General features: G+C 40.0%; 3 protein-coding genes across 4 annotated transcripts in view; 2 read left to right on the top strand and 1 right to left on the bottom strand.

Moving 5' to 3' along the window:
- The window catches only part of c21h10orf88 (chromosome 21 C10orf88 homolog), an 84,390-nt gene that overhangs the window by 50,618 nt on the left and 7,644 nt on the right, over positions 1–26,128 (bottom strand). Inside the window, exon 1 of one of the 2 annotated variants that reach the window (XM_057826160.1) lies at positions 10,722–11,471. The exons of the other annotated variant lie outside the window; for it this stretch is intronic. Coding sequence (XP_057682143.1) covers position 10,722 — 1 coding nt within the window. The 5' untranslated portion in view covers positions 10,723–11,471. Of the gene's footprint in view, positions 1–10,721; positions 11,472–26,128 lie in introns of those variants that run through there. 2 annotated transcript variants of the gene reach the window in all.
- Positions 1–26,128, top strand: part of asb3 (ankyrin repeat and SOCS box containing 3) — an 88,894-nt gene that overhangs the window by 30,856 nt on the left and 31,910 nt on the right. The gene's annotated exons all lie outside the window — the stretch shown is intronic.
- LOC130909542 (ankyrin repeat and SOCS box protein 3-like) lies at positions 1,415–25,686 on the top strand. The gene is made up of 8 exons (XM_057826161.1): positions 1,415–1,736; positions 3,056–3,226; positions 3,282–3,394; positions 3,476–3,608; positions 16,228–16,303; positions 17,626–17,805; positions 23,040–23,173; positions 25,193–25,686. The coding sequence occupies exons 1-8, from the start codon at positions 1,634–1,636 to the stop codon at positions 25,357–25,359; spliced, it is 1,077 nt and encodes a 358-aa protein (XP_057682144.1). The 5' UTR covers positions 1,415–1,633; the 3' UTR covers positions 25,360–25,686.

Consider the following 26,128-nt stretch of genomic DNA (forward strand, 5'->3'; position numbering starts at 1 on the left):
ATTGCAGGGCCGGAGTGGGACTCATTTTTGGCCCTGGAATTTAATGCCTCAGACCGGCCCACTCATTTAAAATAATGTCATTATGCGTACACGTGTTCAGTTCAGTGTTCTCTAAAGCCGTGTACTGTAATTCCGTGTGTATAAAATGTGTATGCATATGTAAAATATGCAGGTCAATTGCATCTAACATTTATCTATCACTTTCAAATGTGTGGTTTGATTGCAATCTAACTTTTGATAAATAAATGAGCCACTATTATCATTTGAGCATAAAATGTGACCACATTAGAATTGAAGCTTGCTTGTTCACACTGTTACAACGCCTCACCTGTTTTTTCAACACTGATAGCATCAATGGCAGCAATCCCATCCTCACCACTTCCCCCTGTGTCTGCCACTGACATTAAATCACATATTAAAGAAATCGTCCATTTTAACAATGCATTCTGATCAATTCAAGTCAACTTTATGGCACTTTAAAAACGCCACGTAATTGATTATATTAATTCTAATTTTCACTGACTGAAAAACATGGCAATCCTACCTTCCAGCTATGCACCTTTGGTGTGTTCTTTATGGCTAATGCTTGCTGCTACATATCCCTTGTGAGGTGCTACAAGAAGCCAGTTTCCACAATTACATATTGTCGTATGATACGACAATATATTATATATGTATTATTTTACTCTGCTTGAACTAATAAATGTCATACCTGTGTGATTGTCATTGAGATATGGTCGTGAAACCCCGTAGACTAATACATTTATTTATTTATTTATGAAGATGGGTTATGTGGCCCAGTCCACGATTTGTTACGAAAATAAAGTACTAGTATGTTGTCTAATTTATTTATTTGAAACTGATTTTACAGTCGTAAATCCATTGCTGTAATGCGTCCATGAAAACATTTGATGTTTTCACCTCAATAAAGCGTTTTAAATGAGCGTTCCCGTCAAAGGGGACATTTCACGCGGGGCGGCTATTTTTCGTCACAACACCTGCTGTAAAGCATATAATCAGCATGGAGTCGCGTCCAAACAATGACGTAGTACGTCCCATTCCCGGTGTTCTGCCAAAATATACTACATCGGCGAAACGTCTACAATACATGAGTCGAATTTGACACCTAAACTACTACCGTGCGCTCTAAACTTGTTTTATTTAGATGGATACAGGAATAACGTACGAAAAAAATGCCTGCAGAAAATACTTAAATGTAGTTATATCAAATAAGGACGGTTTAAATACGCTACATGACTAATGTGGTCAACTGCTTCAAAGCTAACACAAAAAAAACACAATGGTTAAAAGTATGAGAGGGTAATACATGCAAAACGTATCTTTGAGGCTGTGAAAAGGTTCTAAATAACTAAATTAAAAAAAAAATAGTGAGTACTCGCCGATTCTAACCGATGTGCGCATGCGTTTCGCCGCGTAGTAAGGAATGGCCGAACACCTGTTCGGCTGCGTTGACACTTCCGCGTTGGTAAATTTCCACTTTCACTTTGATTCGTTCATTTAATAAGACGCGTGGCAGTGCTAGCGTCCACCGGCGATTAACTTTACCAAGTGTACAAGTACTCCGTATCGAGGGTGGCGCCTAAGAAGACGGCTTATCGGCATCGGTAGCACTATGGACCTTGCGGACAACCGAGGCTGGAGGGCCATTCATGTGGCGGCCGCCGCCGGCAGGGTGGGCTCCCTCACGCATACCCTGTCTGCGGCCGCTAAGACTGGTAAACAACCGCCTTGAATAATGCCGCCTGTGTGTAAAATGTGTAGTGGAAACAAAACAACCCGTCTGTGGTTTTAATGCTAACAAGCCAAGCAAAACATGACTGGCATGCTAATGGAAGCATCTGTGATTGGAATACAAACACTGGGGTTTCATATACAGTGTAGGGCTGCAGCTATCGAATATTTTAGTAGTCGATCAATCGATGGACTAGTTAGTTTAGGGTGACCAAACGTCCTCTTTTGCCCGGACAAGTCCTACTTTCACGTAGTATCCTCGTCGTCCGGGCGGGTTTTATAAATTCATAAAAATGTCCGGTTTTTATGATTTTTCACGGGACCAATTTGAAGAAAATCCCTCTGGCCGCTTGGCTTTCATTTGGGCTCAAATTGATAACCCAAAACACCAAAGAAAGGTTCATAACTCTCCTCGTCACCATTAGAAGAACGTTCGTTACGTCAGATTCGTCACTGCAACTAGAAACAAAATTGTCCGCCATCATCACCGCCATTCAGTACTGAGCACTGAGCCGGGTTTTTCCTAGTTGTGACGTCATGCACACAATATGCTAGATTTCCGAGATCTTGGGGGCGGGTCCTTTTAGCTTGACAATCCACCTAATTTCTATCATTTTCTTGGTGTTGCGATGTGTGTAATTGCTATGTCTGTAATTCATATGATATGAATCCAAAAGGCATGCATTTATGGATAAATGATGGAATATTAGCATTAGCAATTAGCAATTTGAGCCCAAACGAAAGCCAATGCAGCCTAATGAAAGGACCATTGAGGGGAGCAATCACACTGATAAAACACTGGCGGCGGCAAGAGAAACACCGAATGGTTTGTTTTGCATTTCTTTTTGTGAAGCTGACACACAGTGACCGCAAAATAAAGTAATGTATAGAATAATTATCATTTATTGTGCTATCATCAGTTTTCACTCTGCCAACCGATACAAATATGAATGGGATTAGAGGATTTGTTGTATATATTTTACCTTTAGTTTCCTTGTTAGGATGTCTCCGCCCCATTCGGCTGTTTCCGGAACACTTTCGGAAATGTTCGTCATTTTCGATCTATTTTCGATAATTGCTCATGAATATGATTGATTTTTTTGTTAACTTTATATATATTTGTTATCTTGGCACGTAACGGTTCTATTGATGTCTCACACCCCCTTTGCGTTTTCATACCCTTTAAGTTGTTCCAGTGTCCATTAATATCATACAGCAGTGGTTATTGAATATATAGAGCGTACGACCATTATAGTGCTCCTTTTAGAGCCTGGACATAAACAGTTCCTTCCAACATGCGCAGCTGGCTCGCCGTCGCGCTTCAAAGCGTACGTCAACTCCACCACCCGCAAGGGCGAGACGGCCTGCTACCTGGCGGCCAAACGTGGCAAACTCTCCACCCTCCGCCTCCTCGTCAGAAAGGGAGCCGACATCAACCAGCAGACCAAGGACCGTTCGTGTCCACTCTTCGCAGGTAAAACTCACGCATTTCTCGTCCGAGACGCTAATTAACAATCGCACTTCGGCAGCGGTCACTGACGGCCGCAAGGACATGGTGCAGTTTCTGTTGGCCAAGGGCGCATTGGTGGACAGGGTGCACACAGCTTCCTGCTGGACGTGCCTTCATCAAGCTGTCTATGTGGTGATTTGCGCACTCACGCGTCAGATTAAAAAACAAACAAAAAACGACGACACCGGCAATAGCTGTTTTTGTTTCTCGTAGAATAACGTGGACATTGTGCGCATGTTGGTGACGCAGACCAACCTGGAAGCATGCGACAACAAGGAGATCACGCCTCTCATCCTGGCGGCACAGCATGGACATCGTGAATGTGTGGAAGTCCTGTTCCAAGCCGGTGAGATATTCAATGTCTGAAGAGCAACTTTCATATTGGCCCGAATATAAGACGGTGTTTTTTTTGCATTGAAATAAGATTGAAAAAGAGGAGGTCGTTTTATATTCGCTGTCTAGACGTTATACCCATTCACGACTCTAGATGATGCCAGATATCATTGAAGCGATGTTCTGTTGTGACTGATCTCAGCTACTCTCCCCATTCACGATGCTAGATAGCGCCAGATATCATTGAAGCGATGTTCTGTCATGACGAGGGTTGGGAATCGAAATCCTATTCCAATTCCGAACCGGTTCCTAGTGTTTCGAGGCCTCGACATCACAACGAAAAAGCCTTAACGATTCCTTTAACGATTCCTAAAGACGCATATTGCGTCGTGACTGTCGTGTTGTCCAAATGTATCAAACTAGCATGGCACCAAGAACCACCCGCTTCAAAGTTTGGCTACACTTCACCAGGAAAGAGTTTGAAAATGAAAGGTTACGATGGTTTAGCACGAGCATTGCAGCCGTAAACATAACAATGACAGCACGTAGGTTCAAACGCTCGAAATTGTGTCTTCACGAGGAAAAATTACAACAAAACAACTTGCAGTCATCGCAAGGTGGAGATAACTGCATTGGGAGGGAATAGACTGCACTGTCCTCACCGAGATAGCTATACAGCTAGCTAAACTCCGAAATGACGATACGGAAGACGTTTGTATAATTTGCTGACTTGATTCAATCATCACTTGAAGAGTGAAACTAAAAATAGAAATGAAGCAAATCAATTTCGTCCCCAATAACAAACAGGTTTGCATCAACGTAAATCAGCGATGATTAGCTGCTAATATAGTAATAACAAAACGGTTATCATGCGTTCGCTAGCATTAGCACATGGTTCAAACAACTACATGACACGAAACTACGTGTCCGATCGCGAGTGGAAACGCACAACTAGAGCGTAACTCGAGTTTAAAAACTGATCCGAGTACAGTGGTACCTCTACATACGAAGTTAATCCGTTCCAGGACCTTGTTTGTAAGTCGAAATGGTCGTATGTCGAGCAGGATTTTCCCATAGGAATACATTATAATTCCATTAATTCGTTCCACGGCCCAAAAACCTTAAAAAATACTGCTGGTACTATTACAAATGGCAATTACACATAGCAAAACAAATAAATTATAAATCAAAATCGGAATAATAATAATAATAATAATAATAATAATAATTCCTGTATTAATGTAACGAATCGGGTTCTAATGTGGCGGACGTTTTTTGCTGACCCTGAACGCACCGCGGGGCTGACGTGCCAGAGACAGACCGGTGAGCTTGAGTTTTACTTTCACTTTGAATGTTTTCTTGAGAACACCGTCAATTGCAGCAGACAGAAGGTGTTTTTGTTTTGAATAAGTTGTGAAATAAATGATAAAAACGTGGCGAAGTTGGCGATTTCTCTGGAGATGTTACCACAATAAGAATTGTCAGCTTAACTTATAAAGACTGGCGAACGATGGTCGGAGGAGGACCGTGGAGATGTATTGTTGAGCCATTTCATGGATGCCCACCCTACGCTCATATTTTTCTGGCATTTGCATATTCATTTAGAAGGTAAGCGTCAACTTTTTCCTTGTTTCACCACCTGTACCAACCTTTTCTGAAACCAGTGTTGATTTGTCACACAAGAAAATCCGCCGTGCATTCGTCTGCAGTGCTGCCATTGTCGTCGTATTTCGAGCATGTCGTCGGATGTAGAAACAAATGGCGAGTCAAATTTTACGTCGGATGTCGAAAAGTTCGTGTGTCGAAGCGATCGTATGTAGAGGTACCACTGTAATTTTATTCACCTAGAGTAATCGTTTATTTTGACAGCTCTAAGCATCATGTTTTGCTCGGACTACTTTTAATGTGGGACAACGCGCTGATGTCACGTGCGCAGAGGAAGAAGCAAAAAAAAAATTCACTGCAGCCGACAGCCGCTACAAACGACGCCGACGTTGCTAAATACTAGCCCACACGATGTTACGTTGGTAGCAGGTAGCATCTGATGAGTCTCATAGAGATCACATGTATGTTGATGTTACGTGCCAAAGATGGCTCGCGAAAGGCGTAACATAAAACAATCCACACAAATGTACAAGTGGACACAAATTTATTTACACAATAATCAAACTCGCAATGAATATGTACAAAATGCCGAGGAAGCGTGACTTCAGGGTAGGGCTGGGCGATATGGCATTAAGTAAGTATCACGATAAATTGAGCAGATTTACCTCGATAACGATAAATGACGATAAATTCGCCCAAGCGGACTGTTATATAATATGTAGAGGTGTGGAAAATTTCCGGTTCTTAGATTATTTGCGATTCGGCCGTGGAAGATTCGAGAACGATTCACAAACATCCAAATTCCGATTATTGAAATATGCCAAGTAAAGCGGAAGTACAACACACTCATCGCGCCGCGCGGTCTTCAGGACGGAACGGAGCGAGAGTAGCTAAACATTGTGCTTCTCATTACCCGGCCCCTCGGCTAATGCCAATGCTCAACTCAGGGCTCTAGCTCAACTCATGCCACGAGATTAAAAAAAAACAAAAAAAAACATACCTGACTGCTGCCGAAAAGCTGCTACAAAGTAGCATAATGTTACTGTAGATATCATTTATATAGGACTAGATGCATTATAGATTCGGTAGCGATAGCAGCACATCAACAAAAAGCTAGATGCGGCTGTAGTAAATGGCCGCCATCTTAAAGCAGTACAGTTGCCTGCAAGGCTGTTGTAGCGAACCTTCCAAGCGAACCTAATTAACTTTTTATCTAAAATACTCCTAAATCGGTAAAATATTGACTTGAATCTATCCTTAAAATAGTTTTAAAACTTTCACATGTTGAAAGTAGACAAAAGGGAAATTATGGAATAATGGGAGCAATTTTAACAACTTACATGGTTGATTCACAACATTAAATTAATTGAATGTAGTTTAAAGCTGCTGATACAGAATGGGGACTGGAGTTTTTTTATTTAATGTTATTTTTGTATATTTGTTTTACTGCTATATGTTAACTTGATACTGAAATAGTAGTTTGGTTTAGCCTGAGAGTATTTTTGAACAATTTTGGAACTAATGTACAAAAAAAAAAAAAGGTGGGAGATGCATCAATAATCGTTTTATAATCGAATCGGAGCCTCTGAATCGTAATCGGAATCGAATCGTTAGGTGCCCAAAGATTCCCAGCTCTAATAATTTGAAAATTTGAATCAATGCATGAAATACAAATTAACCGTTTCTCGTTAAATTTATTTAACCAGCTTTCAATCTAACAATTGCACATGCAGTCTAAACACTAAGTATTAAAAAAAAATCTTGTAAACAATAAGAATTCTAGTGTGAACATGTATAACCGCTTGTATGAGTTGGAAAACGTACATTATAAAAATCAATATGATGAGCATGCAAACATGTCATTCTAACACAAATGACTTGCAGCTTTAACAGTACACTTCAGACAATTTATTGGTAATGGCTGCTGTGACATAATTATTCAACACAAGTGTTTACGTCAAGGTTTCAGTTTTTTTTTACTTTATGCTGAGTGCTTTACCATCATGAAAGCTTTCAGAAAAATCACAGAGATGCCAAATAGCGCGATATGATGATTTCTACATGAAGTCCGTGCCCAGTCCACTCATTAATTTCAGCCGTTTCGACAAGGTTAGAGCCGCAGTCCGACTCTTTCACGTTCATTTGTAGCCGTTGTTAGCTGCTAGCGTTAGCCTGTGGCTTGGCTACCAGAAGAACGCACTGAAAGCATCCTCTCCTAATATCGTGAGAACCAGGGAGGATAGCGGGTGAAAGCCCGTCTGGAACCCGCCAATAGTTTACTTAATGCCGGGTGAAAAGTTTGGCGAAGCTAAGTTAGCTAACTTAAGCCCGACTCCACCCCGTTTACTTTTAGCGTTAGCCGTTAGCATAAGCCTACCGGGCTTCTGTTTGATTGGCTTCCTGAAAACCACGTGACTCCATACGTAAGCACACTGTCTGCTTTCTTAAAGGGGAATGAACATAGCTGAACAACACAGCGTCAAAGCGGGATAAAAAGACTATATTTTCTTGTTTTATTAAATTACCGAATTTACCGACATGGTCAAAATTACGTCGGTCATCGTGAAGAATTTCTGTGACGGTAAATTTTCGGTTTACCGCCCTGCTCTACTTCAGGGTAAGCCCAGACCAAAACAACAAACAAAAGGAATTACACTCAAACCCCACCTGCTAATTAAGCCCTGATCATGTAAAAGGAACAAAGAAAAGACAGGTTCTAACCTAACTTCCTACTCTATACAAAACGGGAGAAAACCGGTTGAACAGAAATGGCGACATACCCTTACTTGCGTCAGTGCTCTTAATTACAGTGGTGAACAAAAACGATTCAATAATGAATAAACACAAAAGACCTCACCCAAAAAGCGGGAATGTATCAGACTAGCGATCAAATGCAAACGAGCGTGAATGGCGAGCAAACAGCTAGCGAGGAGGAACGCGACAATGCTGCCAAATTGCGACCTCCTAGAGAGTTGACAGCGGCAGATTTAAGAAGCTTGGCGCCTTTTTCCGTGGCCAATCAGTGGCGGTGACGTCATCGGTCCGTCCTGCGTCGATCAGCTGTCGTCATAGTGGGAGGGGAAGCAGCCAGCTGGTGGAGGCGACGAGCAGCTGACTGGAAGAGGCTCAGAAAATTAACTATTAAACGGCCAGGAGCCGTCACAGTTGAAGTTGAAGATACGAAATGACAGACTCGGCCGCGTCTGGACAGCGTTAGTAAACAGCCGCCATCTTAAAGCAGTAGAGCGCTAAAAAACAGCGCTAAGCGCTAGAGCAGGGCGGTAAACCGAAAATTTACCGTTACCGAAATTCTTCACGATGACCGACGTAATTTTGACCGAGTCGGTAAATTCGGTAATTTAATAAAAGAAGAAAATATAGTCTTTTCATCCCGCTTTGACTCTGTGTTGTTCGGCTATGTTCATTCCCCTTTAAGAAAGCAGACAGTGTGCTTACGTTTGGAGTCACATGGTTTTCAGGAAGCCAATCAAACAGAAGCCCAGTAGGCTAACGCTAGCTGCTAACGCTACAAGTAAACGGGATGAAGTCGGGCTTAAGTTAGCTTCGCCAAACTTTCACTCGACATTAAGTAAACTCTTGACAGTTCCAGATAGGGATGGAAAAACCGAGGCTTTCTGAAACAATGAACCACTTTTAAGACAATTGCCCTGAATTGAATCACTGTTTGACACACTGCAAGAGCTCCATCTACTGGATAAACAGTGCACGTTTCTTTTTAAAAGTAAAGTTGACAAATTGCCTCAGCATTACATACAGTATCTTCAATAGAATTAAGTGGATGTCGTCTATTTCAACCAGGAGATCGTGTCGTCATTAAGTGTGATTTACACAATTAAAGTTGACCTCTTTAAGCCTGTGTCATTGCTTTTGTCTGTGAAGATGTGTTCAAAGCAGTATTTGTAATACACGACAGTGCTAGTCTTGTAAGTGGCTCGATCTAGATGACGGGGAGTAACTATGTATTGTTTATTTTTTGTAAAAATTACAGTACAGTAAGCACAGTGCTTGGGAACAGGAATATTATTTATTGAATACTGTAAGGATTTCCAAAATCATAAGATGTAAATAACTGAGCCGAATAAAAGAAAGGAAAGGTTTGTGAAACATTTTATTTTTTAATTAAGTATAATTTCTGGGGGGCGGGTGGATGTGTCGTATTTGTATCCATTCTAAATATCTAAACGTATGCCACTATCTAGTGTATAACAATGCGGAATGAATTTAATGAAATTCAAGTGATGATATTTTTCAAGTCATACAAGCTGATATAAATGTTCAGACAAGAATTCTTATTGATTTCCAAGATTTTTTTAATACTTAATGTTTAGACTGCATGTGCAATTGTTAAATTGAAAGCTGGTAAATAAATTTAACGAGAAACTTAATTTGTATTCCATGCATTGATTCAAATTTTCAAATTATATAACAGTTTGCTTGGGCGAATTTATCGTCATTTATCGTTATCGAGGTAAAGCTGCTCAATTTATCGTGATACGTACTTAAGGCCATATCGCCCAGCCCTACTAAGCGCTAATAAATAAGATTAACGTTACTGTCACTAGCTCAAATAACGTTAGCTTAGCGGAGGGCTAGGTTTCTATTAATTATGACCACTTTCGATGCGTGGCTAACGTGTCTTACATACAGGCTATAACATAACATAGCGTTGTGGAGTGATGAGGGTGTAAAATAAAAACTCAATAATGCTAACGATCAATTTTAGCTCAGTAGTCATTGCTGGATAAAACACCAAGTAGCACTGGTCCCTAATGTGCTCCAATACAGCCTGTATCATACATTTATTTTGAACACTGCAAAAACTCAAAATCCTATAGAGGCAGTCGGACATCCGGGCATTTAATGACGTCACCAGCCACAACAAAGCGTCGCCATATTGACAATGGGGTAAAAGACCAGTCACTTATAATAGAAACCCATTGAACTTTCGTCTTATTTGCGGTCTTTTTTCCGTCGGAATGGCTAAAAGTTGCTGTGTTGCGGGTTGTCACACAAGGAAGAGTTCGGAGCCGCATTTGAAGTAGTTCATTTTTCCAAGTGAGAAAAAAAGGAGAAACAAATGGCTGAGCGCAATTAATCGAGAACATTAAAAGAAGACTGTCCCGTGGACTATTTTCGCCTGTGGGAACCTAAATCCAAGCACATTTACGTTTGCAGGGGACATTTTATTACTGGTGAGTTTAATCGATTATTTTTTGCCACAATTAGCTGCTACGATTCAATAGACTAGGCAGTGGTTATTTTTACCTTAACCGGCAACTCGCAAAGCGTTTTTTTTCTTTTGCCGTGCACAGCTCTGATTAGTCAGTCGGTATATTATTGACCTGGTTGGAATTGGTTATTTTGCCCTAATGTGTTGAAGGCTAAATAAAGCCTGGGGGCGAAGTACCAGTAACGGAAGAAGTAATCACTTCGTATATACTACCAATTTTCTCAGTTTCACACAGTACATAATCAACGTAAATGATAAAGGTCAACTTACTGAGTGACTTTGAGGTAGTTGTAGATGTTTCCGAACTCCACTGCAGGCCATTCCTTTGTTTATCCAGCTATCAGATGCGACTTTGTATCGGCAGCTTTGAACGCCAATAAACGCAAATTTTAAATTGCATCGCCTCCTCGCGTCTGTCGGCAGTGACTCGTGATAATGGTAAGCCAAGTTTAAGACGTTGTTAGGAAAAAAGACGCAAAACACAACTGAAATATATGAATTTCAGACGTTTGTCTATAGAATGTTTAGCTGTGTGTACCCCCTTCACAAAATGGCGACATGTTGCTAAGCGAGGTGACATCACGCCGACTTCCTCCATAAGGACAGTTTAGACTAACTTAAAACTTAACGAGAACTTAAAAATGGCTTGACAGTTGACACAAATAGAAATTCAATTGAAATACGTGGGGGAAAAAAATCCTAACTTTTAAGTGATGTGTGTTATCAAGCTTAATGGCATTTTTAGGTATATATTAAATACATATGTTTGTAATTTGTTACTTCAGTGCTCCTGGGCTATAGAGGTGACATTCTATTTTATTAGAGAAATGTGTTTTTAGATTTGAAAAAACCATTATTGACTTATTTAAGTGAAAAGTAAACATTGGATTACGTAAGATCTTATAGAGGAGTATACTTGAAACGGTATAAAAAAATAAAGGAAAGTGAATAATTACCATTTAGCACCATATACAGTGCCTTGCAAAAGTATTCGGCCCCCTTGAATCTTGCAACCTTTCGACACATTTCAGGCTTCAAACATAAAGATATGAAATTTAATTTTTTTGTCAAGAATCAACAACAAGTGGGACACAATCGTGAAGTGGAACAACATTTATTGGATAATTTAAACTTTTTTAACAAATAAAAAACTGAAAAGTGGGGCATGCAATATTATTCGGCCCCTTTACTTTCAATGCAGCAAACTCACTCCAGAAGTTCAGTGAGGATCTCTGAATGATCCAATGTTGTCCTAAATGACCGATGATGATAAATAGAATCCACCTGTGTGTAATCAAGTCTCCGTATAAATGCACCTGCTCTGTGATAGTCTCAGGGTTCTGTTTAAAGTGCAGAGAGCATTATGAAAACCAAGGAACACACCAGGCAGGTCCGAGATACTGTTGTGGAGAAATTTAAAGCCGGATTTGGATACAAAAAGATTTCCCAAGCTTTAAACATCTCAAGGAGCACTGTGCAAGCCATCATATTGAAATGGAAGAAGCATCAGACCACTGCAAATCTACCAAGACCCGGCCGTCCTTCCAAACTTTCTTCTCAAACAAGGAGAAAACTGATCAGAGATGCAGCCAAGAGGCCCATGATCACTCTGGATGAACTGCAGAGATCTACAGCTGAGGTGGGAGAGTCTGTCCATAGGACAACAATCAGTCATACACTGCACAAATCTGGCCTTTATGGAAGAGTGTATATGCATAAAAAGTCTCATTTAAAGTTTGCCACAAGCCACCTGGGAGACACACCAAACATGTGGAAGAAGGTGCTCTGGTCAGATGAAACCAAAATTGAACTTTTTGGCCACAATGCAAAACGATATGTTTGGCGTAAAAGCAACACAGCTCATCACCCTGAACACACCATCCCCACTGTCAAACATGGTGGTGGCAGCATCATGGTTTGGGCCTGCTTTTCTTCAGCAGGGACAGGGAAGATGGTTAAAATTGACGGGAAGATGGATGCAGCCAAATACAGGAACATTCTGGAAGAAAACCTGTTGGTATCTGCACAAGACCTGAGACTGGGACGGAGATTTATCTTCCAACAGGACAATGATCCAAAACATAAAGCCAAATCTACAATGGAATGGTTCAAAAATAAACGTATCCAGGTGTTAGAATGGCCAAGTCAAAGTCCAGACCTGAATCCAATCGAGAATCTGTGGAAAGAGCTGAAGACTGCTGTTCACAAACACTCTCCATCCAACCTCACTGAGCTCGAGCTGTTTTGCAAGGAAGAATGGGCAAGAATGTCAGTCTCTCGATGTGCAAAACTGATAGAAGCATACCCCAAGCGACTTGCAGCTGTAATTGGAGCAAAAGGTGGCGCTACAAAGTATTAACGCAAGGGGGACGAATAATATTGCACGCCCCACTTTTCAGTTTTTTATTTGTTCAAAAAGTTTAAATTATCCAATAAATTTTGTTCCACTTCACGATTGTGTCCCACTTGTTGTTGATTCTTGACAAAAAATTAAAATTTTATATATTTATGTTTGAAGCCTGAAATGTGGCGAAAGGTTGCAAAGTTCAAGGGGGCCGAATACTTTTGCAAGGCACTGTGTAAATATACATGAGAAAACAAGACATTTCATCTAATCTTGAACCATTTTCAGTCAATCAATGTCTTTTTTTTCGATGTATATTGTTGAAAACGGCGTGGCTGAGTCTGTCATGGCGCATCTAGTTTAACATACATGTGATCTCTATGAGACTCATCAGACGCTACCTGCTACCAACGTAACATCGTGCGGGCTAGTATTTAGCAACGTTGGCGTCGTTTGTAGTGGCTGTTGGCTGCAGTAGGTTTTTTTTTTTTTTTTTTTTTTTTTGCTTCTTCCTCTACGCACGTGACATCCGCCCGTTGTCCCGCCTTAAAAGTAGTCCGAGCAAAATGTGATGCTTAGAGCTGTCAAAATAAACGATTACTCGAGGTGAATAAAATTACCGGATCAGTTTTTAAACTCGAGTTACTTGAGTTGCTCGAGTATTCGTTTCAGCTCTAAACTCGAGTATTCGATGAGGAAAAAAAATATTCGAATTACATTTTGTTGCCTCGAGTATTCGTTTAATTAAAGTGGCTTTGTAATGTTTTATTTTGGAAGTGTTTACATTTAGTTTATTGATTAGGGGGGATATATTGCCCTCTGGTCTGCCTCATTTCACATGGCTGAATCCAACTGCTCCATGTTAAGAACAACGCAAGTTTTTCTTTGGGCGAATGTTTTTTAAAGCATTCGTAATGTAGTTTATATGTATATTTAGCCGTTTTTTTGTGGGAATATGAGCCTAAACCATTTGTTAAGAGCATTGGGAAAGTTTGCATTTTATAGCATTTAAGCTAGCGGACGTTTGCCATGTAAGTTAGCCAATTCTTCTATTGTACATAGATCCTCATTTATTTATTTTTAGTACCTTTGAGGCTCAGCTCGGGTATTTTAAGTTTTCATGTTCCTTTTCCGATTACTCGGTTATTCGAACTAACTAGTTCATCGATTAATCGACTACTAAAATAATCGATAGCTGCAGCCATACTTAAAATATTATCATAAAATACTGGATCGGTTATGCGGAAGCATTGGTGGTTTTTGGAAGCCCTTTTAATTTTTGGCTTAGAGGTTACCGATATGGAATTTTCAAATGCCGATATCGAAAAACATTTTCAGCAGATTGCAGTTATCCAAAGCCGATTTACTTTTTTTTCTTAAAGGGATCCATGGATAGAAAGACATGTAGTTCTTAAAGCGGAAATGTGAAGTAAGGTTGGCCAACCATGTTTTTGAATAATATCAATGGCTAAAGTGTTATAAGCATATTTTTGTTATTTTTTAACGCAACCCTTCCAGATTCTTTGTTTAACCCATAGCAACGCCCTTGACAACGAAAATGCTTTTCTTCGGCAATCTTCGGAAATTACGTCACTCAGGGTAGTGCGAGGGAAGTCCGCCATAGAACACTATTGTTTGTTGCATTGCTTCTCGGTAAGATGCCACGGCGGTGTGTGGCGATGTTTTGTTCTCACTCAAACGAAAAGTTGTATGGGTGGCCAAAGGATAGCAGGGCACGTATATGGACATCTTTCGTTCGCACGAAGCGAATGAATTTCGCGCCATCATCGAGTAGTCTTCTCAGCTGCAAACACTTCGAAGATGCCTGCTTCCTTAACCGGACTGCTTATGGTCAAGGATTTGCCAAAAAGTAAGTGTGATTTTTGGATAGATGACTGATGACTTTGTCCAAGCAGAGCTGCCAACTGACGTGGAATGAACAATATAAGCTAGCGACGTTAGCCGAAAGTTAACTCGTGGCAATCCCCGATCATAGTTGTTTTTGCGTTTGCTAGGTTAAGCGTGTTTAAATTGTGCGTCATCTACGATCTTGTCCGAAAGGGTTAATCCACTGTCAATCGGGAAAGGGGTGTGGATGGGCATATAAGCGGGTCGGCGTCGCGGTAATTCACGGTCACGTTGCCCTAAGACACACACACCACGGGTGAGTTTGTGCACATTTATTTGTATTACGTATTTCCACCTTCATGCTTCAAGCATTGCATTGCATTTGTACGATTCGGCGTTTCTTTCACGGTGATCGCTTAATAGCCCTCTAGTTTGTGTAATGTCTGACAGCGAATCAGCGAGCGCGCAGGTCACGCAGTGAATCATGGGAAATGTAGTCTCGGGACAACACTGAAGTGGTGCTTTGTAATCTGTTCGCTTGTGTGAAAAAACTACATTTCCTCACGCCATTACATGCCACTTCCTCCCGAGTGCCCCGAGCTGTGTTGTACTGTTAGCTCCATGTGTTTTTATAAAGAAACAAAGTTGTCAGCACGTCGTGTGTTCGATACATTTGTAAACAAAAAGCTCATAACAAGACTCTCTGCACGATCCGTTTAAGGGACGCTGGAGTAGTAGGAGGCGAGGAGGAGATCAGCGAGAAGCAAAACTTCGTGTTTGAATGTGGTGGCAGTCCGCTATTATTTTGTTTTCTTATTGTTGCCACAATAAAGTGGAGAAAGCCATCAATGACTCATCTCCTTCTTTCCCCCCAACGTTTTTATATTATTATTTTATATGCACGAGAGCTGCCGGATCTGCCAAAATGAACATGAAGTCTGATTTTTTTTTTTTTTTTTTAACAATGTCATCAGATAGACAAAAACATAAAATTATGTGCAAATGCCTACATCTTCAAATCATGAAAATAATAACAGCCTATATCTTACCAATCTTGTAATCTCGCTGGGTCTTGTATCCATTCCATGTCAGGTAGTCTTGGCATATTGTTTGCATCCTGATTAGCGTCTGGCTAATACATGTTAGGTCCAACATAAAATTCCAACCTCATCTTCTTCCTCTAACTCTTCAAAAACTTGGATCTCCTCCCTTGCGCTCCATCTATCGCTGTTTGAATCATTGTTTGAAGGGCTTTGTATGGCGGCCGTATGTATGGAGCTGCCATCGCTGTTCTCGGTGTGACGTATCACTTCCGGGTTCGTCCCCTTTCAGGCTCGAACTTTGGAAACGCAATTATTTTGTCAAATATACAACATATAAATTATTTTTTTCGTGCTTTATTTGTTGGACAATGTTTGATTGCTTTAATTGTGACCCTATTTGGCATGTTATGAAATTACTTCACATTTCTGCTTTAAATGGATTGGACGTCTACAACTGTCAGTGGCTTAGAACGTCGGGTACGAAAGCCTCGTGATGTGTTTTCTGACAGTTTTGTGATGGCGGCTATGCTTCTGATGGCAGGAGCGGCTCTGCGCATAACTGAGTGGGGATTCGTTCTGACCAAAACAGACCTAGTCGAGCTGGTTCTGGACCTCAGGTGAGCGTGTTCAAAGCCCAACTTAGCGGCTCTACCGTGCTGGCCAAAAGTATCGGCTCCCCTGCAATTCTGTCAGATAATGCTCAATTTCTCCCAGAAAATGATTGCAATTATAAATGCTTTGGTCGTAATACATTCATTTATTTTGCTTGCAATAATTTTTTTTTTTTTTTTAAATCATCATTTTACACAAAACTCTGGACATGTGGAAAAATTTGTATTGCTGTGAGAATGGCTTGGCCGATAGTCCCTGCTAAACTTGACTCGCCTGACATATTTCCTTTCAGCCCACCTTCACCGACTGTGAGAAACGCGAGATTTTTGCAGTAGAAGTGAGAAAGGTCAACCTTGAGCTACAGTCCAGTCCAACAGAGACCCCTGGTGGCTATTCTTAGTAACTTTACTGGGCTCATGGACGTAAAAGTGACACGAAAAAGACAAAATACTCTTTAAACAGTTTCTCCTAAATGTGTATTTCACCTAGATATTGTTATTATCACAATGACTCATGTCCAAGAGGCGACCGCCACCGTTCAGTAGGTTTTATTCATTTTCAAGCAACGTCAAAGTCATGTGAATTTGCATATTAAGCTAAATATTTAGTTTCACCCTTTTCCAGATTTAACATTTAAATTTAGTATTTAGTATATAACTTTAATATTTACATTTAGGATATAATTTAAGATTTAGATTTAAAATATTAAATTTGGTATATAATTTAAGATTTAGATATAAAATTTAACATTTAGATTTAAAATTAAAATTTAACATTTAGATTCAAAATATAAATTTAACATTTAGATTTAATATATAAATGTAAAGTTTGGATTTGACATATAAATTTAGGATATAAATTTAATATTTAGGATATTAATTTAATATTTACATTTAAGATATAAATAAACATTTAGTTCTGGATTTCAACATTCAGGTACAATACTGATTATTTAAAAATAAATATTTAAGTTGCTAAACAATGTTGTAAATGTGCAAAAAAAAAAAAAGTGACAAAAATTTCACACCACATTTTAAACACTGTAGCGCTAAATATGAGAAAATGTTGTCGTAATTTTCAGCATGTGCTCCTTTACAAACGGCGCCCCATATTTTTTGCCAAAATCATCAATGTTAAAACAATAAAAGCCTTGAACTGCTTCAGTTGTGTGTAAGGAATCTAAAATGTATGAAAGTCTAATGTTTATCAGTACATTACAGAAAATAATCAACTTTATCACAATGTGCTAATTTTTTGAGAAGGACTAGTACTTTTAAGTCTTTTTTTTTTTTTTAACACTACTATCCACTTGCCCGCCGGCTGGCAGGTGGCTTTACCCCCCGAGTTTCCCTGGCAACGAGGCCGACAAGATTAAGAGTGCGTTGACACCGGAGGAGTTCCAAGACATGTGCGCGACGGCATTGGCGCGATCGGATTTAGCCCAGGAGTGGCTCCCACCTCTAATAAGAGCGGGACTCGATCCCTATCTGATGCTGCACACAGACATGTAAGTGGATTTAGCTATGTATCGTAGGCCAATATCAATTGATGAAGGGCATAGGTTTGGGAATCTTTGAGCACCTGATGATTCGATTACGATTCAGAGGTTCCGATTCGATTATAAAACGATTATTGAAGCACCCCACCACACTTTTATTGTTATGTACAATTAGTTCCAAAATTGTTCAGAAATCCTCTCAGGTTCAACCAAACTATTTTAGTATCAAGTTAACAGTTAAAAACGGTAAATAAAATACTCAAGTCCCCACTCTGTATTAAAAGCTTCATATACACAATGAAAAGTTTTGGTCTCTGTTGGGACCAAAACTTTTCATTGTGTATATGAACGATATCTTCCACGTATCCAATGCATTAAAACTTATCTTATTTGCTGACGACACCAACATATTCTATAGTAGTGATAATTATAGCGAGCTAGTAACTACTGTTAATAAGGAACTAAAAGCCATAAAGATGTGGATGGATATAAATAAATTATCCCTAAATATTAAGAAAACAAAGGCAATGTTATTTGGTAATCAAATAGCTAATTCTGAGTTGAAAATAATAATTGAAGGTCTACCAATTGAAAATGTAAATGAAGCTAAATTTCTCGGCGTTATAATTGATAACAAGCTGTCATGGAGACCCCATATCAGATACACGAAAAACAAAATCTCCAAATGCCTGTCAATCATAAATAAAGCAAAACAATACCTTGATGTAAATGCACTTCTGATTTTATACTGCACTTTGGTACTCCCATACTTTTCATATTGTATTGAAGTATGGGGGAACACTTACCAAAGTGCATTATATCCATTAATTACATTACAGAAGCGAGCAATTCGGATTCTACATAAAGTGGGTTTTTTAGATCACACTCATGATTTATTTACTCAATCAAAACTGTTGAAATTTAATGATCTTGTGAAATACAACACATCAATATTTTTATTTAAAGCATTTCATAAGTTATTACCCCTCAATTTACAATGTCTTTTTACAGTGCAACAGCAATCTCATAATTTGAGAAGATTTGCCAACTTTTCACCACCAAAATTTCGTACTACTCTTAAAGGATTCTGTGTGTCTGTATGTGGGGTAAAACTCTGGAACAGTTTGGGATTACATTATAAGCAATGTCAAAGTATTCAAAAATTCAAATTGCTGTATAAACATCAGGTCTGGTCACGATATACAGAAAGAGGTCTTTAATAGTCTTGGGTGTATGCAGAAATATTACATGTTTTATGTATAATATTTTGTACATATGTAATAGTTACTCATGTATTATTAGTGATGTGTATGTATATGTGTGTATGTGTATATATATATATATGTATATATATGTACATATATATATAATGCGTGTGTATATATATATATATTGGTGTTATGATTACTGCAGCTATTATTATTATTATTATTATTATCAATGTAATCATTATGATTAGTACAGCTGTTGTAGGGAAGTGACTGCATTCCTATGGAATTTTTGGAGTGAAATGGGGGTGGGACTCAAAAAGCTCGGCTTCTTCCCACTCCTTTTTGAGCTACACATGTATGTATTGTTATAATTTTTGTTACATTCATCATGCCTGTTTAATTTTTATTTTATGGTTTTTTATTTTTTCCATACTTGTTGTTTTTTGTTTTTATTGCTCGAAATCAAATCAAATCAAATCAAATCAAAAATCAAAGCTTTAAACTACATTCAATTAATTTAATGTCGTGAATCAACCGTTAAAGTTGTTAAAATTGTTCCCGTCATTCCATAATCTCCCCTCTGTCTACTTTCGACATGTCAAAGTTTTAAAACAGTTTCATCATTTAAAGATAGATTCAAGTCAAGAATTTGCCGATTTAGGGAATTTTTAGATAAAAAGTAATTAGGTTCGCTACAACGGCGCCTTCTAGAGAAGTGTACTGCTTTAAAGGGTATGTCAACCCCTGGGGAAATGTTAATATTCCATCATTTATCCATAAACGCATGCCTTTTGTATTCATATCATGCCGCTTCATGTAATTACAAGAAAATGAGAGAAATTTGGATCGATTGTCAAGCTAAAATGACCGGCGCCCGAGATCTGGCAGATTGTGTGTGTGACGTCATCACAATTTAGGAGGCACTCTCCACCGGCCACTAGGGAGGCAGCGCCTGTCTAATTCCTTCTAGTGAGGGGAGAATTAGGTCCTGCTCTGCACATATTCCAGGTTCCCTCATGAAAAAAACACCCCTCGTTGTCAATAAAAGAGAATTCAGAATTCACCTTGAGGGGTGTTTCTTCAAGAAAAAGGCTCAGTGCTTTAATACTGACTGGCGGCGATGATGGCAGACAATTTCTAGTTCCAGCGACGAATCCGACGTAGAAGGACGTAACGAATGTTCACCGAATGGTGACGAGGAGAGTTACAAAGCTTTAACTGGTGTTTTAGGTTACCAATTTGAGCCCAAACGAACGCCAATGCAGCGTAACGAAACTGTCATTGAGGGGAGCAATGACACTGATGAAACATCGGCAGCAGATCGTGTAATATACTGTATATTATTGCTTTTATTTATAATTTTTACATGTGTCCAGTCCTGTATCTAATGCGTGATGATTTTTTTTAATTATAGAAGAGTACTCTCTCTGGTCGTTTCCAGCTTAGCAACTACCCTCCTTTGCTTTGCCTGCAGTGGTGAGGTCGTTTCATCAGTGGAATCCTTTGTCCTGGACATTTAGGTCGCATCTGCTTTGAGCAGCAATCTTTTAGCAAAACCCGATTTCAATTGTCCATAGTTCGAGAAGCTTTCGGGTGGAAAATGCGCACAACACAAAACCGTGCCAGAGGCTGCAAAATTAGCCCTCTTTGCACGGACTAACTTTACCCATTGTCTGCGTAGTCCGGCTCTTTTTTTCGCGTTCCGGAAGTCATGGATACTATATTCCGATAAATAGCTATTTGTACACCACATAGCACAGCAGTTTTGAACCATTTTAGTGATGTTTTGGTCAAACAAAACCGAACGCTACTCTCTCGTCCATAAAAAAACAATGGCACCTGGCTCCGCCTCAACTGTCAATCACTTGTCGTGACGTCGCCGCTCCATTCAGCTGTTTCCGGAACACTTTCGGAAATGTTCGTCTTTTTCGATCTATTTTCGATAATTGCTCATTAATGTGATTGATTTTTTTTTGTTAACTTTATCAATATTTGTTATCTTGGCACATAACGGTTCTATTGATGTCTCACATCCCCTTTGCGTTTTCATACCCTTTAAGATGGCGGCAAGTCTGTCATTTCGCATCTAGTTCTTTGTATATGTTCCAACTAGAGGTTAGATTTTGTGCCCGAACCCGACCCGAGCCGACATTCGGGTCTGGTTGGGCCCACATTTTAAGCATTCACGTTCGGGTCAGTTCGGGTCGGGCCGCCATGCCGGACTAATAAATTATTTAAAAAAAAAAAAAAAAAATGGAGAGCAGGCTCTCTGTATTGCGCTTCTGCGTGTGCACGAACGCCGTGGCGCCGGCCGCTTTTTATTCTTGTCCTCCCGCTGTACCGTTTGCACACGGCTGAGGCGCCGCTCTCATTTTCATTTCCTTGTCAGAGAGGCGCGTCCATGTGAGAACAATATCCCACACACTCAGAAATATGTTTAACAAACTTTCCCAGCGTTATTTCGTTGTGTGAATGCTTTGATAATTCTCAAAAAAATATGTAGATTATTTAAACATTAAGAAAACTTGCGTTTTTTTCTGCCAACTCGAAGAAATGAAAATAAATTGCTGCTGCTGCGTTTTTTCCGCGTCACTCAATTAAAAAAAAAAAAAAAATCGGGTTTTTCGGGCTCGGGCCTGCAAATCTAGTTAAGTGATCGAGCTCGGGCCGGGTCGGGCCTCAATACCAGTGGGCCGTGTCGGGTCGGGCTGGATTTTTTAGGCCCGAACTAGGCTCTAGTTCCAACGCTTCATGAGGGAACCTGGAATATGTGCAGGACGAACACAATGCATCAGCATAAACAGCTCAAAACACCCCTAATTCACCCCTCACTAGAAGGAATTCTATTGATGCAGACATGCGCTGCCCCCCCCCTAGTGGCCGGTGGCACTCTCTTGACTTGTCGTGACGTCACGCGCACAATCTGCCAGATCTCGGGCGCCGGTCGTTTTAGCTTGACAATCGAGCCAAATTTTGTTCATTTTCTTGTGTGTAATTACACGAAGTGGCATGATATGAATACAAAAGGCACGCGTTTATGGATAAATGATGGAATATAAAAATTTTCCCAGGGCACTACATACCCTTTAAGCCCGACTCCATCACGTTTGCTTGTAGTGGGAGCCGCTAGCGTTGACCTACCGGGCTTTTGTTTGTTTGAATTCCTGATAACCATGTGACTTCATATGAAAGCACACTGACTGCTTTCTTAGAGGGGAATGAACATAACCGAACAACAGAGTCAAAGCGGGATTAAAAAGACTATATTTTCTTGTTTTATTGAAATTATCGAATTTACCGATATGGTCAAAATTACGTCGGTTATCGTGAAGAACGATAATTTTTCGATATATCGGCCAGCTCTACTTCCTGTTCATTTTAGGGCATTTCCAGGTCATTTCCTGTTGAGTTTGAGTCACTGCCTATTTATTTGGGTGATTCCCAGGTCACTTCCTGTTCTGGAACACAAAATGAACAGGAAGCAACCCGTAAAATACCCCAAATTCAACAGGAAGTAACTTAAAATCAACAGGTAAATGACCTAAAAAGGCCCAAAATCACCTCATTGCCTGGCATTGGCTGCTACTGACGGCCATAGACGTTCAATCCATTTGAAATGGGAGGGATGGCAGCGAATGAACATTTGTTCATTCGCTGCCACCCTCCCACTTCAATTGGATTGGACGTCTACTAGTGTTAAACTCATTCCAATTAACAGCAAAAGCTTGTTTTTCTGTTTATTAGTTGTTTTTACAATATCCTAGAATGATTTCCTGAACAATGTATTGATAATCGTTGTATCGCCTTATCGTCAGATCATCGTTATCGTGAGTTTTGTATCGCAAACCGTTTCGTATCTTGAGGTACCAAGAGGTTCCCACTCCTATTGTTTAACTCGTTAGATGCCAGTGACGGCAATAGAAATCCAATCGATTTTAACTGGGTGGCGGAAGCGATCAAATGATCAAAACACATACTCTGAGACTTGTAGCCACAGTGAGTGTGTTATTTTAAAAAATGTTTTCCTTCCAGACTGATGGAAGCCAAAGGCAGCATTGTTAACTTTCTGCTCCAGTTTGTCAACTGGTCAACCTTGACGACGTCTTCCAAAGCCATATTGTGCCATAGGCGAGCAGAAGGCACGTGGCAACCATTCCCGGAATTTGGTACGCATTTTCTATTTATCATCTCCCCTACTTTTTAAAAGTTTGAGGTCACCCAGACAATTTTGTGTTTTCCTTCAAAAATCACACTTTTATTTTTCAAATGAGTCGCAAAATGAATAGAAAATATAGTCAAGACATTGACAAGGTTAGAAATAATTTTATTTGGAATACTGTATTTTTCGGAATACAGTGCCTTGCAAAAGTATTCGGCCACATTTCAGGCTTCAAACATAAAGATATGAAATTTAATTTTTTTGTCAAGAATCAACAACAAGTGGGACACAATCGTGAAGTGGAACAACATTTATTGGATAATTTAAACTTTTTGAACAAATAAAAAACTGAAAAGTGGGGCGTGCAATATTATTCGGCCCCTTTACTTTCAGTGCAACAAACTCACTCCAGAAGTTCAGTGAGGATCTCTGAATGATTCAATGTTGTCCTAAATGACCGATGATGATAAATACAATCCACCTGTGTGTAATCAAGTCTCCGTATAAATGCACCTGGTCTGTGATAGTCTCAGGGTTCTGTTTAAAGTGCAGAGAGCATTATGAGAACCAAGGAACACACCAGGCAGGTCCGAGATACTGTTGTGGAGAAGTTTAAAGCCGGATTTGGATACAAAAAGATTTCCCAAGCTTTAAACATCTCAAGGAGCACTGTGCAAGCCATCATATTGAAATGGAAGGAGCATCAGACCACTGCAAATGTACCAAGACCCAGCCGTCCTTCCAAACTTTCTTCTCAAACAAGGAGAAAACTGATCAGAGATGCAGCCAAGAGGCCCATGATCACTCTGGATGAACTGCAGAGATCTACAGCTGAGGTGGGAGAGTCTGTCCATAGGACAACAATCAGTCGTACACTGCACAAATCTGGCCTTTATGGAAGAGTGGCAAGAAGAAAGCCATTTCTCAAAGATATCCATAAAAAGTCTCGTTTAAAGTTTGCCACAAGCCACCTGGGAGACACACCAAACATGTGGAAGAAGGTGCTCTGGTCAGATGAAACCAAAATCGAACTTTTTGGCCACAATGCAAAACCATATGTTTGGCGTAAAAGCAACACAGCTCATCACCCTGAACACACCATCCCCACTGTCAAACATGGTGGTGGCGGCATCATGGTTTGGGCCTGCTTTTCTTCAGCAGGGACAGGGAAGATGGTTAAAATTGACGGGAAGATGGATGCAGCCAAATACAGGAACATTCTGGAAGAAAACCTGTTGGTATCTGCACAAGACCTGAGACTGGGATGGAGATTTATCTTCCAACAGGACAATGATCCAAAACATAAAGCCAAATCTACAATGGAATGGTTCAAAAATAAACGTATCCAGGTGTTAGAATGGCCAAGTCAAAATCCAGACCTGAATCCAATCGAGAATCTGTGGAAAGAGCTGAAGACTGCTGTTCACAAACTCTCCATCCAACCTCACTGAGCTCGAGCTGTTTTGCAAGGAAGAATGGGCAAGAATGTCAGTCTCTCGATGTGCAAAACTGATAGAAACATACCCCAAGCGACTTGCAGCTGTAATTGGAGCAAAAGGTGGCGCTACAAAGTATTAACGCAAGGGGGCCGAATAATATTGCACGCCCCACTTTTCAGTTTTTTATTTGTTCAAAAAGTTTAAATTATCCAATAAATTTTGTTCCACTTCACGATTGTGTCCCACTTGTTGTTGATTCTTGACAAAAAATTAAAATTTTATATCTTTATGTTTGAAGCCTGAAATGTGGCGAAAGGTTGCAAGATTCAAGGGGGCCGAATACTTTTGCAAGGCACTGTAGATATTCCATTAAAATCGGACGTTTCCAGCTAGAATAGTCATTTACCAAATTAATAATGTACAGAGTGTTTTTCTGATTAGTTTAATGTTATTTCCATTGGAAAAAAACTGCTTTTCTTTCAAAAAGGAGGAAATTTCTAAGTGCCCCCAAACTTTTGAACGGTAGTGTATATTTAAGTGATTTTTCACTGCCCTTTTCCCCAAACATTTTCGTCTCTTCTCCGTAGACGCCATCCCCGACCTCTTGCATCTCTGCCGGCTGCAGCTCAGGTCGATTATGGGACCGGACTTGGTGTTGAATTCGGGCGTTGTGCAGAGGCTCCCCATGCCCACACCGCTCCACAGCTTCCTACAGTTTAAAGATATCCAGGTGGACAACACCGATTTCTCTTAATACGATCGTTGGCTGCCCTAGACGGCGAATCCATCGCCCTTCCGGGTCAAAAGACAATTAGAAGGTGTCACTGAAACAAGATCCTTTGCTGAATTTGATACGTTCACAGTCACGTTTGTTAAAAATATGTGTTCAGTTACTGTATTTTTGTCACATTTGTGAAATAAAAACTGGTTTGTATAATTGGTACACATCTGTCCCGACACATCCTCACCAGATCTTCGGAAAGCACCATAGAGAGCTTCCTGATGAACTGCATCTCAACGTAAGGAGGGAATAACGAGGGATCACTGTCATGCATTATTTAACGTGACCAGGTAGCAACCAAGGTGTCCGGTGGTGATGTTATTAAAAAAATAATTTAAACATATGTATTTAATCTTCAAGGTTCAATACAAACAGATTCAAATTTAGTGTTTTATTTTTTACCCCCCCCCCCCCACAAAAAAAAAATCTACCAAAACATTTTTTTTCTTTCCCAACACCAGGGGGTGCGGCAGTTTCCAACTTTCTGCGCCACTGATTAAATCACGCAAAGAACTGTTATAGACCCTACTCACCGACGTCACAAAACCACGTGCTTGCTATATGGTTCCGCCCCCTTGTCCGTCATTTTGTCTCTGTATTAGCATTGGTTTCAATTGATCGAGGAATTTAAAATGCATTTCATGGAAGACCCGGTGCTTTCGGATGCCGTAAACTCACTGGATGTGTTGCATAAAAGGCGTTATGTGGAAAAGCTTCGTTCTATACAGTCGCCAGATCCATA

The sequence above is a fragment of the Corythoichthys intestinalis genome, chromosome 21 (assembly GCF_030265065.1).
Source record: "Corythoichthys intestinalis isolate RoL2023-P3 chromosome 21, ASM3026506v1, whole genome shotgun sequence".
Taxonomy (NCBI): Eukaryota; Metazoa; Chordata; class Actinopteri; order Syngnathiformes; family Syngnathidae; genus Corythoichthys; species Corythoichthys intestinalis.